The sequence below is a fragment of the Acipenser ruthenus genome, chromosome 54 (assembly GCF_902713425.1).
Source record: "Acipenser ruthenus chromosome 54, fAciRut3.2 maternal haplotype, whole genome shotgun sequence".
Classification (NCBI taxonomy): Eukaryota; Metazoa; Chordata; class Actinopteri; order Acipenseriformes; family Acipenseridae; genus Acipenser; species Acipenser ruthenus.
The window spans coordinates 2,422,278-2,438,683 of record NC_081242.1 but is presented as its reverse complement, the minus strand read 5'-3'; the positions used below and the strand labels follow the sequence as shown (position 1 = coordinate 2,438,683).

The following is a 16,406-nucleotide window of genomic DNA, read 5'->3' as shown; positions in this document are numbered from 1 at the left end:
ATATGCAATTGCATATTCAATTTACGTTCAATATATCCTTGTTACTTTCCATTAACATTGAAGTCACTTTTCAGAAGGGGCTCATTTAGAGGAATATATAGGTCCAGCGCATTTTCACTAGGACTACGACTTTGTTTGCTCACTATATACGCTTCAATTTTCAAAATGAGTAACGCGCTCGCAAAACAAATGACAGTAGGCGTATAGTTTAAAGACTTTTTAAAAATCTTTTGCGTTGTTGCAGGCTTCTCAGAAATACTGTCATGAGTTATTATAGTAGGCTGGGGTGTTTTTTATTTATTTATTTATTTATTTTTAAGAATTGACGACTGGTTTATTTAGCTAAATTATTGTACACACTACAGAGAGCTGTACGATTTATTTATCGCTAAGGCACCAGCTGCATCAAAAATAAATATTTCGCAGAACGCACTGTAAAGTACAAGAAGAGGGTATTTAACTTTAAACATTAGAAACATTTGTATAAAATGATCAATTTTAAATACAACTTTTTGTTAACTATTTATTCCTAAAATACAGACCTGTTGTTGGTTACGAACGAAATAGCCACTAGGTCTGTTCTAATTCTCTGGTCTTTAATAATAATAATAATAATAATAATAATAATAATAATAATAATAAACACAAGTTACATTCAACCCTTTTGGTCATGAGAGGGGTCATGTCTTATTTAGCGAGTATATTTTGAGGCACAGTCGTTTTTTATTATATTTTTAGCCACATTCGTATTTTGCTCCTTTTGTAAATAAATCGTTATTTCCAAAATAGAACTAATTACGGACTTTAATGGCTTAACAAGCTGTAATGCGAGTGCATTTTCAAAAAGCGCACACCCCTGAATTGCCACTGCTTGATGTATAAGACTTTTGAAAATACAGTTCGACATCTTCATGGTGTCGCAAAGATGTTGTACGACCCGTTTTTTTTCCTGTACTCCTTCTGAAAATCGGGCTGTAACTGTATTTTCAATAAGGAAATGTAAACAATGTGAAATTATTACATATTTTCAAGGGTAACAAAACGTAATATAAATGGACGTGATATGCAATTACATTTTCAATCGACATTTGGTTAACATTTAGCAAGCAACGAGCTATTCCGGCGTTCCGCTCTGCTGCATTGCTCAGTGTTGAGATAATAAAAGAGGAAAGGGAGCATGCATGTACTGTTGTAAAATGTTTTTCTTTCTCCCTCCCACCCACCTACCTCTCTTTCACACCTTTCCCTTCCTCTCAATCTATTCATTCTTTCTTGCCTCACATCCTTCCCCTCTGCCCATCTCTCCCTCCCTCTTACCTCTCCCTCCTTCCCCCTCCCCGTCTCATTTCATGCGTCCTGCCTCTCTCTTTATACAACCAGACGCAGCTGAACAGGATGGAGAAGAAGACGAAGGATCACATTATAGATACCCTAGACGACCTGGATGACAATGGACTAAATCGGTTCAAGGACAAGCTGGGCGACACGTCGTTCCAGGAGCGCAAAATCGCCAAGGGGACGCTTCAGCATGCGAACAGCGTGGAGGTAGCTTGTTTGATAATGAGCACCTTCACCGAAACGCACGCCGCTGCGAACACGATCGCCGTTTTAAATGCCATTAACCAGGCACAACTGGCTGAACAGTTGAAAGAAAAGGTTAAAGCCGGTGAGATTATTATTGTTATTACAAGGTATTATTAATAATAATGTTTACGCCAGCCAAATACTACAGTATTTTGGACGCAAGAATGTTTGCAGAATTGAGAGAGAGAGAGAGAGAGAGAGAGAGAGAGAGAGAGAGAGAGAGAGAGAGAGAGAGAGAGAGAGAGAGAGAGAGAGAGAGAGAGAGAGAGAAACGAACACAACTCTTTGGGACTTATTTTCAAATATTTATCAACTCGTACATCAAAATGTACAACATCCTTTAAGTTATAAAACGAGAGATAAACAGCTCTGCTTGAAATCAAATGCTTGCTTATTATTTATTTATAAGTATTTTTTTTAAGTTTTCAAAAAGGCTTGCGATATTGAGATTTGAATTAAACAATTAAACGATGTATAATTTTGATTTTGTTAACAGACCCTAATAAAACTGTTTTTAAGCGTTTACAGAATGTAGATTCCATGATGTACCTTTATCACAGGGCTTAATTTGTAAAGAAAGAGTTGCCGGGTCGCAAGCAGCAATGATAATCAGTAATACCATTCTTAGAAGCGCACATTCAAAATCATGACACGTTTATTTGAAAGAGTATTGTACCTACTAGTGTTAGATGTTTACAATCAAGTATTATACGTCATATACAAAGTAGTAGCGCGTGCAGAAAAATACATTAAAAGGCAACCGCAGGACAAAAAATATAGAAAATCAATATTGAAATGAATGTTCAGCTTTCATATTGAAGCTCGTTGTATACTACTCGCACAATCAAACCCGGTAGCGTAGGTATTTGCTTGCATCGTTTAAGACGTTTTTCAAATCAAGTAAGCTTATATGTGTATTTTAAAAAAGAAACGACAATAGAGTCGCAGTCCTCCTTTCGCAGCCAGTGTCGTCTTTATGGCGCGTAGCTGAAATGGTAAAGTGATTCAATGTCCCTGGCAGTGGACTGTCTCCGTTTAGCGCACGCAAGAACTTGCAGAATGGATTTTAAGAAAACGCATTTGTGAGCAAAACATTTTATAACATTTGTAACTTCCTTAGCTGAAGAGGTGTGCCGGGGCTATGCCTCGTCAAGTCCGGAGGATGCGGGGGCTGAGCCCCGGCAAGCCCAGGCACAAATTAACCACTGCTGTACCAGCAGTTTATACATTTTTCTATGAATTAAATACAATTAAAATAGATTCGGTATCCCTCGCTGTGCGGAAAATTAGAACCGACTGCTTTTGCCCTTGTTGTAATGCATTTTCTACGGAAGGGACTATTTGCCTGCGACTTGCCTAGTCATAGCTAGGTCATTGTTACGGGGTTCCTAAGCTAGGAGAGTGCTTGTACCATTACATAACTGGTCGACCCATTTAGGGATTCTCATTTAGTTCATGTTTAATTATTTATTTTTCAATGGAAACCTTTGTAATTTGGTTTTCATAATGCAACACCTGCAAGGTCACCGAAGCGTACAAAGGCACCACAAACCTGCCTTTAATTACAAAATATCACAGGATGTAGCAAGTGTTCATTGTAAAAGTAATAATATAGCCTGACTACGCCAGTTCAGTGCGGTAAGGCACCGAACAAATTACAGAAAATCCTTTAGGTTCTTTTTTATTGAAATGACAGTTCTAAAAATATAGGAACAAGGTCACCAAGAAAATCACAAATCCCTTTTAACAGACATTTGTTTATTGTAAACTTCCAATAGCAACACATGGTTAAAAACGGTACTGATATAATTAGACAATTCCTTTCACTTATTAATAGGTAGCGAGATTTCAAGCAGTTAAACAAGGTTCACCTTAATGAGGTCATGGATTAAAGTGCAAATACAACAACGCTGCTACCCAGCAATAAAGTGGAGATACACATTCAAAGACACGATAAAACTATCACAATAAAAATGTCCATGCAGGGGAGGGAACACACACAGGGAGAGTGAGAGAGAAACCAGCATCACAATATATAGTCTATTATGTGCACTTCTTAAACTCCAATCGACTACATAATAGGCTAAAGGCACTCGGGCCGGTCACTCATTATTCCACACCAGCATACCATCAGCCCAATACTTATTGTCGGGATGCTCCATTTATGGTCGGTTCCCACTCCTGACCAGACACACAAACCCCAGGATGGCCATCCCGTTTGTGAAAACATGTGCTATTTATATTCAGGTGTGTAAATTGATCAATAATTCAATTACTAGGTGCTCAACAGGGCAAACACAGGGAAGCGGGTGGAGAAGCCAACACAACGTGATACAAATCAGTTATCACTGTGTCACACAACACAAAACGTGCACTAATCAAATCATAAAATAACTTTATAAAAATAATAACATACAAGTGTAAAATAAATTTGAACAGGGCATTCTTGACCCTGTTACAAGAAGAATAATTACGAATTCAATAGTTATTTATTTTCTCAACATATACTTGGTAAACAGACCCTTATAAGAGTTCCCCGTAGTAAAAGCACGTCAAAGTGTAATAAAACATTGTGAAAGCATAGCAAAGTGTAATAAAACACTGTGAAAGCATAGCAAAGTGTAATAAAACATTGTGAAAGCATAGCAAAGTGTAATAAAACATTGTGAAAGCATAGCAAAGTGTAATGAAACATTGTGAAAGCACAGCAAAGTGTAATAAAACATTGTGAAAGCACAGCAGTGTAATAAAACATTGTGAAAGCATAGCAAAGTGTAATAAAACATTGTGAAAGCATAGCAAAGTGTAATAAAACATTGTGAAAGCATAGCAAAGTGTAATAAAACATTGTGAAAGCATAGTAAAGTGTAATAAATCGTAGTGAAAACATGGTAAAGCATTGCAAGGTATGGTAAAGCGTAGGTAAGCTCTAAAAAAGAAAGCAACTAAGCAACTACTACAACGAATAATAATATCTGTGTGTTGCTGAAGTGTGTGTTGGTGTGTAGCTGAAGTCTCTATCTGTGTGTAATTGAAGGAATTTTGAGAGTGATGCATTTTGGGAATTTTGTGGGAACATTAGGAATTTTCTTAAATATTGGGGAACTTTTCATTGTGTAATATTGAACAGATAAGTAATCTTGGATCAGGGTATTCGGGGTAACTCAATTGTTTCAGAAGAAAGTAAAAACATGCTCTAAACATTTTTAAACACTGGGTTCAAATGATTAGAACACTTTTATTATCTTCATTTTAGAACACAGTCACAACTCAATTTTGCTTGACATATTGTGCATCCTGTAAGTTATTTAAAAGATACTGGATATGTCTAGCATAAAAAACTATAGGTTACTATGCTGCAAGTACTGGTCAGTAATATACCATAACATCTTTTGCCCTTTTAATTTTAGAACAGTCAACTGGGCCCAATACAATATAGCACGAGTGTATAGGGTTAATATTGAAAATATAATGTTAAATATATATTTTTTCTAATATAACATTATTACAAAACTGAACACATCTCCACTTTCATAAAGTGATGTATACAATGACCGTTACTTACAACAGATCAGTCGTCTAGGCCCTACCAGATTCACGGTCTATTTGTCTACATTTCACAGGCATAGTAATTAAAAAGTCTCAATTTTCATGGCATCAGCTGTTTAAATGGTAGATTTCACACTGGTGTAACAGAGGATGAACGTGTATCTTTTAAAAATTGAAATATATAAACACTTAAAGCCTAGACATTTTCCATATAAATTAAAAAACATGCGACTACAGAATAACGTAATAAATACAGTTAAAGAGACACTAGATGAAAACCGTTGTAAAAATCTAAAACAGATTATTGCTCAATTGTTGCGTTCATAATTTAGTCGATATCTTTAATACAGTTTATTATAACCTAAAATTGAAAATTCCCAAAATTCCAGACCTGTTCAAAATGTCCAAGATGCACAGAGTTTCCACCCCTTTGCAACCCTAATCTGTGTGTAGCTGAAGTGTGTGTGTGTAGTTGAAGTGTGTTTGTGTGTAGCTGAAATGTGTGTGTGTGTCAGTGTGTAGCTGAAGTGTGTCAGAGTGTTGCTGAAGTGTGTCAGTGTGTAGTTGAAGTGTGTCAGTGTGTAGTTGAAGTGTGTCAGTGTCTAGCTGAAGTGTGTGTCAGTGTCTAGCTGAAGTGTGTGTCAATGTCTAGCTGAAGTGTGTTAGTGTCTAGCTGAAGTGTGTCAGTGTGTAGCTGAAGTGCGTGTCTGTGTGTAGTTGAAGTATGTGTCAGTGTGTGTCAGTGTGTAGCTGAAGTGTGTTAGTGTCTAGCTGAAGTGTGTCAGTGTGTAGCTGAAGTGCGTGTCAGTGTGTAGCTGAAGTGCGTGTCAGTGTGTAGCTGAAGTATGTCAGTGTGTAGCTGAAGTGCGTGTCTGTGTGTAGTTGAAGTATGTGTCAGTGTGTGTCAGTGTGTAGCTGAAGTGTGTTAGTGTCTAGCTGAAGTGTGTCAGTGTGTAGCTGAAGTGCGTGTCTGTGTGTAGTTGAAGTATGTGTCAGTGTGTGTCAGTGTGTAGCTGAAGTGTGTTAGTGTGTAGCTGAAGTGTGTCAGTGTGTAGCTGAAGTGCGTGTCAGTGTGTAGCTGAAGTGCGTGTCAGTGTGTAGCTGAAGTATGTCAGTGTGTAGCTGAAGTGCGTGTCTGTGTGTAGTTGAAGTATGTGTCAGTGTGTGTCAGTGTGCAGCTGAAGTGTGTTAGTGTCTAGCTGAAGTGTGTCAGTGTGTAGCTGAAGTGCGTGTCAGTGTGTAGCTGAAGTGTGTTAGTGTCTAGCTGAAGTGTGTCACTGTGTAGCTGAAGTGCGTGTCTGTGTGTAGTTGAAGTATGTGTCAGTGTGTGTCAGTGTGTAGCTGAAGTGTGTTAGTGTCTAGCTGAAGTGTGTCAGTGTGTAGCTGAAGTGCGTGTCAGTGTGTAGCTGAAGTGCGTGTCAGTGTGTAGCTGAAGTATGTCAGTGTGTAGCTGAAGTGCGTGTCTGTGTGTAGTTGAAGTATGTGTCAGTGTGTAGTTGAAGTGTTGTCAGTGTGTAGCTGAAGTGTGTTAGTGTCTAGCTGAAGTGTGTCCGTGTGTAGCTGAAGTGTGTGTCTGTGTGTAGTTGAAGTATGTGTCAGTGTGTGTCAGTGTGTAGTTGAAGTGTGTGTCAGTGTATAGTTGAAGTGTGTGTCAGTGTATAGTTGAAGTGTGTGTCAGTGTATAGTTGAAGTATGTGTCAGTGTGTAGTTGAATCGCTGTTTCTTTTCTGTTGTTCACAGCCGCTACAGGTCCCCCTACGCTTTACCCTGCCTTCATGAGTTTATTTACAATTGCAGTAGTTTTTTTTTGCATTCAACCTTTTTTGTGTTATTTTTTAAAAAATTCTTCAATTCCTCCACAGCGCCACCACCCAAAAAAAGGACAAAATCGCCGTGTGCGGACAACATCGGTACAGTAAAGGTAAAGCAACGTGTTTCTTGTAAGCACTGCAGGAGGTTCTGGAACACCTTCAGAGGCAGCATCACTAAAAGCATTGTCATGCAAAACCCATGTTTTGCTGCCATACTGCGGTCAATTAACTTTTGTGGCATTCATTTTATAAAACTGTCTTAAGTTACCTTCTTAATATTTGGTACACAGCTGTATTCTATTATTCTCTCAGTCAATTTTGCAGGTACTGCCCAGTTAAAATGAACCTTATCACTGCTACATTGTTTTAACCTCTGGCCATTTCAAAGATATAAAACAAAAATAAAAATAAAATAAAATAAATAACCTTTTTATAAAATACTAACATCAAACACCTGCCTTCATTGCATATACAAGCGGAAAGTTCAGAGCATTGATATTTAAGTGACTTTTCTCAGCCTTCCCGGCCCTCTATTGGCTTTCTATTTCTGGCAGAAGGCAATGACATTACACACACACACACATAACTATATATATATATATATATATATATATATATATATATATATATATATATAATCACAGCAGGGAGGGGTTTAATATCCTCCCTGCATAAAACACGTGCGTATGCACTTTTGGTTTAATTGTTTAATTATTTGTTAATTGTTTTATTATTAATTATCACTCGCACTTGGTAACTATTGTAAATTAATGCCAGGTGCAGGGTATTAAAAGATAGCAGTCAGTTTGCTAGGGAGAAGGAGACAGAAGGCGTGCTCTGTTTCCGAGCAGTCAAAAGAAAAGTGAGTGCTGTGATTTGTGTTTGTTGGCATGAGATTAGCAGAATATTTTTTCAATGAAAATATGTCAGATTCAGAGGGTAATTATGAGCATGGGATTAAGGTTAATAGTACAAGCAAATGGACTCCTCCGGATGGAAGAGATAAATGGTTAGATATGTATATTGAAGTAGTTAAACAAGAAATAATAGTAGGACTAAAGAAAAGATGTAAACTTAATTTAACTAGTACTGAAGAACAAGCTATGACTGAGTTGTTAAATGATGATGCTATAATGATAAGACCAGCAGATAAAGGCTCAGGAATAGTGATAATGATCACAGATGACTATATGAAATCTGTAGAATGTGAATTAAATAATACAGATACATATGAAGAAGTTAAAAGCAATAAGATCAATAAATTGGTAAAAGAGGTTAAGGAAATTGCGGAGAGACTATACCATAAAGGAAAAAGGTCAAAAGAGTCCCATTAATAATGACTTACTCTAAACATTTGCCCAATATTTCTAAGATAGTTTGGAAACACTTGCGGATTCTACATAATTCAGAAAAATTAAATTAAAAAAAGTTTTTCTTAAGGCCCCAGTTGTAGCATTCAAAAGAGAAGCTAATTTAGGTGATATTTTAGTTCACAGTAAACATAAAAGAATAATTGACAAAATAGGTTCTACGAAACATGTGCACCAGTAAATGTAAAGTGTGTAAATACATAGACAAAAGTAAAAATATAATTAAACATAAGAACACCACATATCTACTAAAAACTAATACCTACTGTAAAAATAGCAATGTTGTTTATGGAATAGCCTGTGAAAATGTGATGAAATCAAATATGTTGGAGAGACTGGAACTACTTTATATAAAAGAATTCAGAACCACCTTTCATTAATTAGAAATAAAAAATGAATGAACCAATAGCACAGCAATTCACCAGTCAAGGACATGACATAAATGATGTAAAGTTTGTTGTATTAGAACAGCTAAAATTAGACAATGCGACATATAGAAGAATAAAAGAAAGTAAATGGATAAATAGACTGAACATGATTATGCCAGCGGGACTCAACAGAAAAGAATGAACTAATTAACTTCAATAAATATATAACATTTAAATAAATAAACAAAATTCATTCAAAAGTTGTGCATGCTGATGCGCTGGGGAGGCCAAATCTAGACTGATCCTCAGAGCCAGTATTGCATGATATAATAAAAATATAAATTTATATAAAGTAATGTTAATTAGAATTAATACAGATTTAAAGATGGAAGTAAAAATGATGTCACAATATATAGAACACCGTGACATCATGTAAGAATAAATCATGGATTTGAATGTAAACAATAACAAGTAGTTGTCATGCAGTCAAAAACCTATAAATACCTCCAATGTTTTGATTCAAACACAGGCTCCCTTGAGAAAGATATGTACAACATATCGAAACGTTGGGCAGCTGGCTCTTTGAGCTAATATATATTATTGTGTTTTATACATATCATCCTACAAAGGAAATGAATGGAGGAAGTGAGAGGCGGACTGGAGTATTGCACCAATCCAGGAGGGCGACGCAGACGGACGATGAATTTAACAGACTGACGGCACAGAGAGAAATGAATGGAGGAAGTGAGAGGTGGACTGGAGGAGTATTACACCAATCCAGGAGGGCGATGCAGATGGACAATGAACTTAAGAGACAGACGGCACAGAGAGCTAAGTGTCGTTCTCATCTAAACTTTATAGATACTTGTATAGATAATGCAGTAGTTCCAACTGGCTTTAAAATAAAACTAAGCGTAAACATGAAGACTAGTGAAGCAGAAAGATTAAATGTAAATCAGATATTAAAAGAGACTTCGTTTAAGGTAATGCAGGAAGCTAAATTGACATTGGCAAGACGAATTAGAGAAATAAGTAATGAAATAGAGATAGTAATAAATGACATGAATTGCATGTTCCCTCCATCAGAAATGAGACAGTTACTTCGTAAAGTAGACAACCTTGAGAACAAAACACTAGAACATTTGAACAACAAAAAGTTAATGAAATTACACAAATTAATAGGTCAACCGGGATTACAAAATAGAATAGGTCTAGAAAAAATAAAAATTTCAAATCATAACAATTCCGAGAATAAGGAAAACACTGTTGAAACACTTTCGAATAGAATGCTTGAGCAATGCGAGTATAAGAGTTATGACGACTACAACATAGTTCAAAAAGAGAAGGACGGGAACTGTTTCTTTAGATGTTTAGCTGTAGTTTTATACGGTTCACAAAATGACCATCGAACAATTAGACATAATGTAATAGAACTAATGGAAAGCAATATGAAACAATATGAAATGAACATCGACTCAGTGACCCATATTGAAAAAATGAAATTAAGTGATGGGAGTATAGATTCTTGGGCTACAGAGGCAGAAGTTATGGCAGCTGTAGATCTCCTAAATAGGCCCATACACGTATACATAGACTTAAAGAATAAGGACTGTTTTAAATACGAAGGCACAATACAAACTATTAAAAATAAGAATGATCCAATTAATCTTTTGTACAACAATAACCATTTCTCAGTTATTGTATTTAAAGACAATGAAACCGGAAGAAAATCTGAATACTGTGGCATAATTAAGAAAGATAATCAAAATAAATCTAAAACAGTAAAAATAAACCAGGTTAAAGTAAATGATAAAATGCAAAATAGAGAGTTAAACATGACTAAGACAGAGAATTCAAAACAGAAAGATAGGAGACCCAAAAATAGACATGATACCAAATACACAAAAGATAAGACAGAAGACATTGTACTCAATTTATCAAGTAAAACTTTAACCACATCCCAAAAAACAGTACTGAGTAAAGGACTTAAGTTTATACCAACTAAAAGATACATCGATAAAGATAAACTGGCCACTGAATTAAAGGAGTGGGAGAGACACATGAGATTAGCAGAATATTTTTTCAATGAAAATATCTCAGATTCAGAGGGTAATTATGAGCATGGGATTAAGGTTAATAGTACCAGCACATGGACTCCTCCGGATGGAAGAGATAAATGGTTAGATATGTATATTGAAGTAGTTAAACAAGAAATAATGGTAGGACTAAAGAAAAGATGTAAACGTAATTTAACCAATATTGAAGAACAAGCTATGACTGAGTTGTTAAATGATGATGATATAATGATAAGACCAGCAGATAAAGGCTCAGGAATAGTGATCATGAACACAGATGACTATATGAAATCTGTACAATGTGAATTAAATAATACAGATACATATGAAGAAGTTAAAAGCAATAAGATCAATAAATCGGTAAAAGAGGTTAAGGAAATTGCGGAGAGACTATACAATAAAGGAATTATATCAAAAGAATTAAAAAAATACATGCAGCCAAATAATGCAAGAACAGGTCTAGCAAGAGGAAATCCTAAAATGCACAAAGAAAATCACCCTCTGCGAATGATAGTCAGTAGACCTACTGACATGCACCAGTATTTACACATGTCCTCTGCACATCCGATACACACTAAAAGGGCAATCCCAAAGGGTCTAGGAATGAGAATACGAAGAATATGCTCAAAAGAAAGTGACTCTGTAAAACAAAGAAATGTATTAAAAACAAATCTTAAAAAAAGAGGATACAAAGAAACTATTATAGAGACGGAGTTAAGAAAAGTGGATAAACTAAAAAGAGATTATAAAAATAGAGATAAAAAGGTCAAAAGAGTCCCATTAATAATGACTTACTCTAAACTTTTGCCCAATATTTCTAAGATAGTTTGGAAACACTTGCGGATTCTACATAATTCAGAAAAATTAAAAAAAGTGTTTCTTAAGGCCCCAGTTGTAGCATTCAAAAGAGAAGCTAATTTAGGTGATATTTTAGTTCACAGTAAACATAAAAGAATAATTGACAGAATAGGTTCTACGAAACATGTGCACCAGTAGATGTAAAGTGTGTAAATACATGGACAAAAGTAAAAATATAATTAAACATAAGAACACCACATATCCACTAAAAACTAATACCTACTGTAAAAATAGCAATGTTGTTTATGGAATAGCCTGTGAAAAATGTGATGAAATCAAATATGTTGGAGAGACTGGAACTACTTTTATATAAAAGAATTCAGAACCACCTTTCATTAATTAGAAATAAAAAATGAATGAACCAATAGTACAGCACTTCACCAGTCAAGGACATGACATAAATGATGTTGTTCTGGTCCCTGTAGTTGGTTTGAGTTCATTTTTTAAGTCAATTCCATTTGGCCACTAGATGGCGCTGTTTACTGATAAGGTCTGTTGTTTGCTTAAATTCCTATATCCTGTAAAAGAAGAATCCTTGTTAGCATTGAAAAATGGTGAAAGTCGCTCTGTGGAGCTGCAGATATCATCAAACTCCATCCTTCTTGCAATTATTTTGTAGAAGCATTGTCTGTAAGTAAAATCAATAACAACATACTTACCTTTCAATTCATGATGATATTTTGTATGGATGATCGTTTACGTGATAGATTTACGTATTTTCTTGATATCTGCATGGTTGGAGATATCTGTTCTATGTAATTGATCTTGCCATGTTTGGGGAATTATTTTGCATACGGCAGCATATTTCTGAGTTTATGATAATATTATACTATACGTAAAAATACATGCTGTGCTATTAGTGAGAATTAAGCTTAGTATTCAGCATACTCATACTTATGGTTGTTTTCTTTATTTTATTTCAGTTTTACTCAGTTCATAATACTGTACCTACAAACTGGTGGCAATAAATCATCATTCAATACTACAGTTACTGGACAGAGTTTATCTATCTGTTAAGCTTAAGAAGGGGACTCTTTTGTGAGGGCAGAATAGTAAAAAGACACTCTCAACGGTGATTGCAACCTCCGGTGGACAAGATATCCAGTCTGCTCTACTCCTCTTCACACGTCCAATGCAAGATGTCAGCTTCAGAACATATGAGCCTTGCAACCAGGTCAGAGTGCTCACGTTCATCTAAGTCATCAAGACGCTCCAGCAAATCTGCAGCAAACTTGGCTGCATTAGAAGCTCGCGCCAAGGCTGAAGCAGCACTAGCAAGAGCATCATATGCACAGAGAGAAATAGAAGTGAAAGTGAAGAAGGCCCAGATTAAAGTGGAGGAGACCCGCCTGGAAGCCACATTAGAGGCTCTTCAGCAGGAGAAAGAGGCGGAGGCCGCCTTAGCTGAGGCTAATGTCTTTGAGACAGCGGTGGATGCAGCTGATATGGCACAGCTGTCTGGGGTTGACGGCAACAAACAAGGCTCATCCTTCCATTCTCTCGAGAGGACTGAGAAGTATATACAAGACCAGCAAGCCTACGTGAACTACCATCAGCCATCGGCATACAAGGAAGTCTCACATCCAGACATCAAGGTTGAATCGCCTCCCCCAGTTGATCACCTCCAGCCACACGACTCCTCCCCCTCCCACAACAAGCTGGTCCAGAGCTCACAACCACGACTACATTCTCTCTCTCGCGCCCCCACTCATACTGGAGCACCAGCCACCTCAAGACACCCAACGACTCACCTTATCAGAGAGCATGTGGTGAACGTGCCTAACCCCACCTACAGGCTCCACACCTCACAGTCTCCCAGGCGCTACGCAGATGATGACGGCCAGCCACATGGTGAAGAACGTCATGAGTCCAGTGGGACCCATTCTGATCGTGCCAATGTTGCAGGTCTGGCAAAGATCCTAGCACGCCGCAACCTCCTCACAGCTGGACTCACCAAGTTCAACGACAAGCCAGAGAACTACTGGGCTTGGAAGTCAACATTCTCCAACGCCGTAGAAGGCCTCGACCTAAAGCCCACTGAGGAACTCGACCTACTAATCAAGTGGCTTGGGCCAGAATCAGCTGAGCATGTGAGAAGAATGAGGTCCGTCCATGTCAATCATCCTGCTGCAGCCCTCAGTGTGGTCTGGCAATGGCTAGAGGAGTGCTATGGGTCTGCTGAAGCTATGGAGACAGCCTTCAACAAGCCTGAATGCTTCCCGAAGATCTCCAATAAAGACCCCCAGCGTCTGAGAGAGCTGGGTGACCTTCTCCTCGAGTTGGAGGCAGCCAAAGCTGAAGGTTACTTACCCGGCCTGTCCTACCTGGACACTGCAAGGGGCATCAAGCCTATTCTGGAGAAGCTCCCCTTCAGCATGCAGGAGAAGTGGATGTCACAGGGGACCAGATACAAACAGGAGCATGGTGTCAGCTTCCCACCCTTCTCGTTCTTCTCCAGTTTAATCCGTGCAGAAGCAAAAATGAGGAACGACCCAAGCTTCATCACTTCCACTTCCAGCGCAGCACCACCTAAAGGAGAGAAATTCTCAACGAGAACGGCGAGAGCCCCTATCACAGTGCACAAGACAGAAGTGGACAATGCCATCCAGAAAGATGAATCTAAGAAGGATGACCCTAACAAACAATGCCCTATCCACAAAAAGCTGCACCCCCTGCGAAAGTGTAGAGGTTTTAGGGAGAAACCCCTAGAGGAGAGAAAAACCTTCCTTAGAGAGAACTCCATATGCTTTAGGTGTGTCTCCTCAACAGCACACCAGGCGAAGAACTGTAAAGCTGTCATCCAGTGCTCTGAGTGCGAAAGCGACAAGCATATTGCAGCTCTTCACGCCGGTCCTGCCCCTTGGTCTCACAAAGATGGCATCAGCTCCTTCACACAGCATGGCGGGGAGGAAGACAAGTCTCCCTCCTCTCCAGTTGCCACGTCCACCTGTACTGAGGTCTGTGGAGACAGTCCCCCGGGGAAGTCTTGCTCCAAGATCTGTCGTGCTAACGTTTACCCAGAAGGTCATCCTGAGAAGAAGATGAGAACATACGCCGTTCTGGATGACCAAAGTAACAAGTCTTTGGCTAGGTCAGCCTTCTTCAAGATATTCAACGTAGCCAATGACGCCTCACCCTACACATTCAAGACGTGCTCAGGTATCTCAGAGACTGTAGGCCGGCGAGCATGAGGCTTCATTGTGGAATCAGCTGATGAAAAGATCTGTTTACCTCTTCCCACGCTCATCGAGTGCAACGAGCTCCCAGACAATAGGGCCGAAATCCCTACACCAGATGTTACAAGGTACCACCCTCACCTCAAGTTCTTAGTCACCAAGATACCTCCTCTGAACCCCCAGGCAGAGATCCTGCTACTTCTAGGGAGAGACATCATCCAGGTGCACAAGGTGCTAGAGCAGCGCAACGGGCCCCTGCACGCTCCCTTCGCACAGCGCCTAGCCCTCGGCTGGGTGATAGTGGGAGATGTCTGTCTCGGAGGGGCACACAAGCCTTCACCAGTTAACGCCTTCAAGACAAACATTCTGGAGAACGGACGCCCCAGCTTCATGAGTCCTTGTCTCAGCAGCTTCCATGTTAAGGAGAACTTCAGCCACACCCACCAGCCTCAAAGTTCTAGCACCATGTCCCTGAAGCAGAGGTGCACGCCAGCCGACGCGGCAAGCCTCATGGGCAAATCTGTCTTCTGCTACACTAAGGATGATGACAAACCAGCTCCCTCAATGGAGGATCTCGCCTTCCTGAAGATGATGGAGAAAGAGTTCCATCAGGATGCATCAAACAGCTGGGTTGCTCCGCTCCCTTTCCGTAGCCCACGGCAACATCTTCCCAACAACCGCGACCAGGCCAGCAATCGCCTCGCCTCACTCACACGCACGCTCAAGAAACATCCAGAGATGAAGGACCACTTCATTGAGTTCATGTGCAAAATCTTTGAGAATGGGCAGGCTGAAATCGCTCTACCCCTACAAGCAGAAGAAGAGTGCTGGTATCTTCTGATCTTCGGAGTGTATCATCCACAAAAACCCGGACAGATAAGAGTGGTATTCGACTCCAGCGCCCAGCACCATGGGGTATCTCTGAATGACGTCCTGCTTACTGGTCCCAACATGAACAACAGCCTGCTTGGGGTACTGCTGCGGTTCAGAAAGGAACCAGTGGCTGTGACAGCAGACGTGCAGCAGATGTTCCATTGCTTCGTTGTTCGTGAAGACCATCGGAACTACCTGCGATTCCTCTGGTACCGCAACAACGACCTGGATGATGAAGTTGTGGAGTACAGGATGCGGGTCCACGTTTTTGGTAATAGCTCGTCCCCAGCAGTGGCCATGTATGGCCTCAGGAGAGCCGCCTTAGAGGGCTAGAGGGATTATGGAGCAGTGGCAAGGCACTTCGTCGAGAGGAACTTTTACGTTGACGACGGTCTCGTATCCCTCCCCACAGAGAAGGAAGCCATCACTCTTCTTCAGAACACTCAAGAGATGTTGGCCCTCTCCAACTTACGCCTGCACAAGATCGCCTCTAACAAGGCAGAGGTCATGAGAGCCTTTCCTCCAGATGACCTAGCTAAGGGGCTGAAGGACCTGGATCTGAGTGTCGACTTCCCTCCCATGCAGAGAAGTCTCGGGGTGAGCTGGGACATCGCAGAGGACATCTTCACATTGCAGGTGTCTTCAGCAGAGAAACCATACACTAGACGTGGAGTCTTGTCGACGATCAACAGCCTGTTTGACCTGCTTGGATTTGCCGCCCCAGTAAGCATTCGAGGAAGGT

At 39.4% G+C, this 16,406-nt stretch overlaps 2 protein-coding genes across 4 annotated transcripts in view; one reads left to right on the top strand and one right to left on the bottom strand.

Annotated features, from left to right (window-relative positions):
• The window catches only part of LOC117966563 (uncharacterized), a 90,658-nt gene that overhangs the window by 27,720 nt on the left and 46,532 nt on the right, over positions 1–16,406 (bottom strand). The gene's annotated exons all lie outside the window — the stretch shown is intronic.
• Positions 1,373–14,806, top strand: LOC117966565 (uncharacterized). 3 transcript variants are annotated; one of them, XR_009320192.1, is made up of 4 exons: positions 1,373–1,666; positions 6,996–7,054; positions 9,312–12,245; positions 12,539–12,755. XR_009320192.1 is itself a non-coding variant. In XM_034912898.2 (4 exons), exon 4 carries the CDS (start codon positions 12,755–12,757, stop codon positions 14,804–14,806), a length of 2,052 nt encoding a protein of 683 aa, XP_034768789.1. In that variant the 5' UTR covers positions 1,373–1,666; positions 6,996–7,054; positions 9,312–12,245; positions 12,539–12,754. The 3 variants fall into 3 exon arrangements, 2 of the variants coding, with proteins under 2 accessions (XP_034768789.1, XP_058872877.1); XM_034912898.2 differs by having other exon boundaries at positions 12,539–14,806; XM_059016894.1 differs by lacking the exon at positions 12,539–12,755 and having other exon boundaries at positions 9,312–12,531.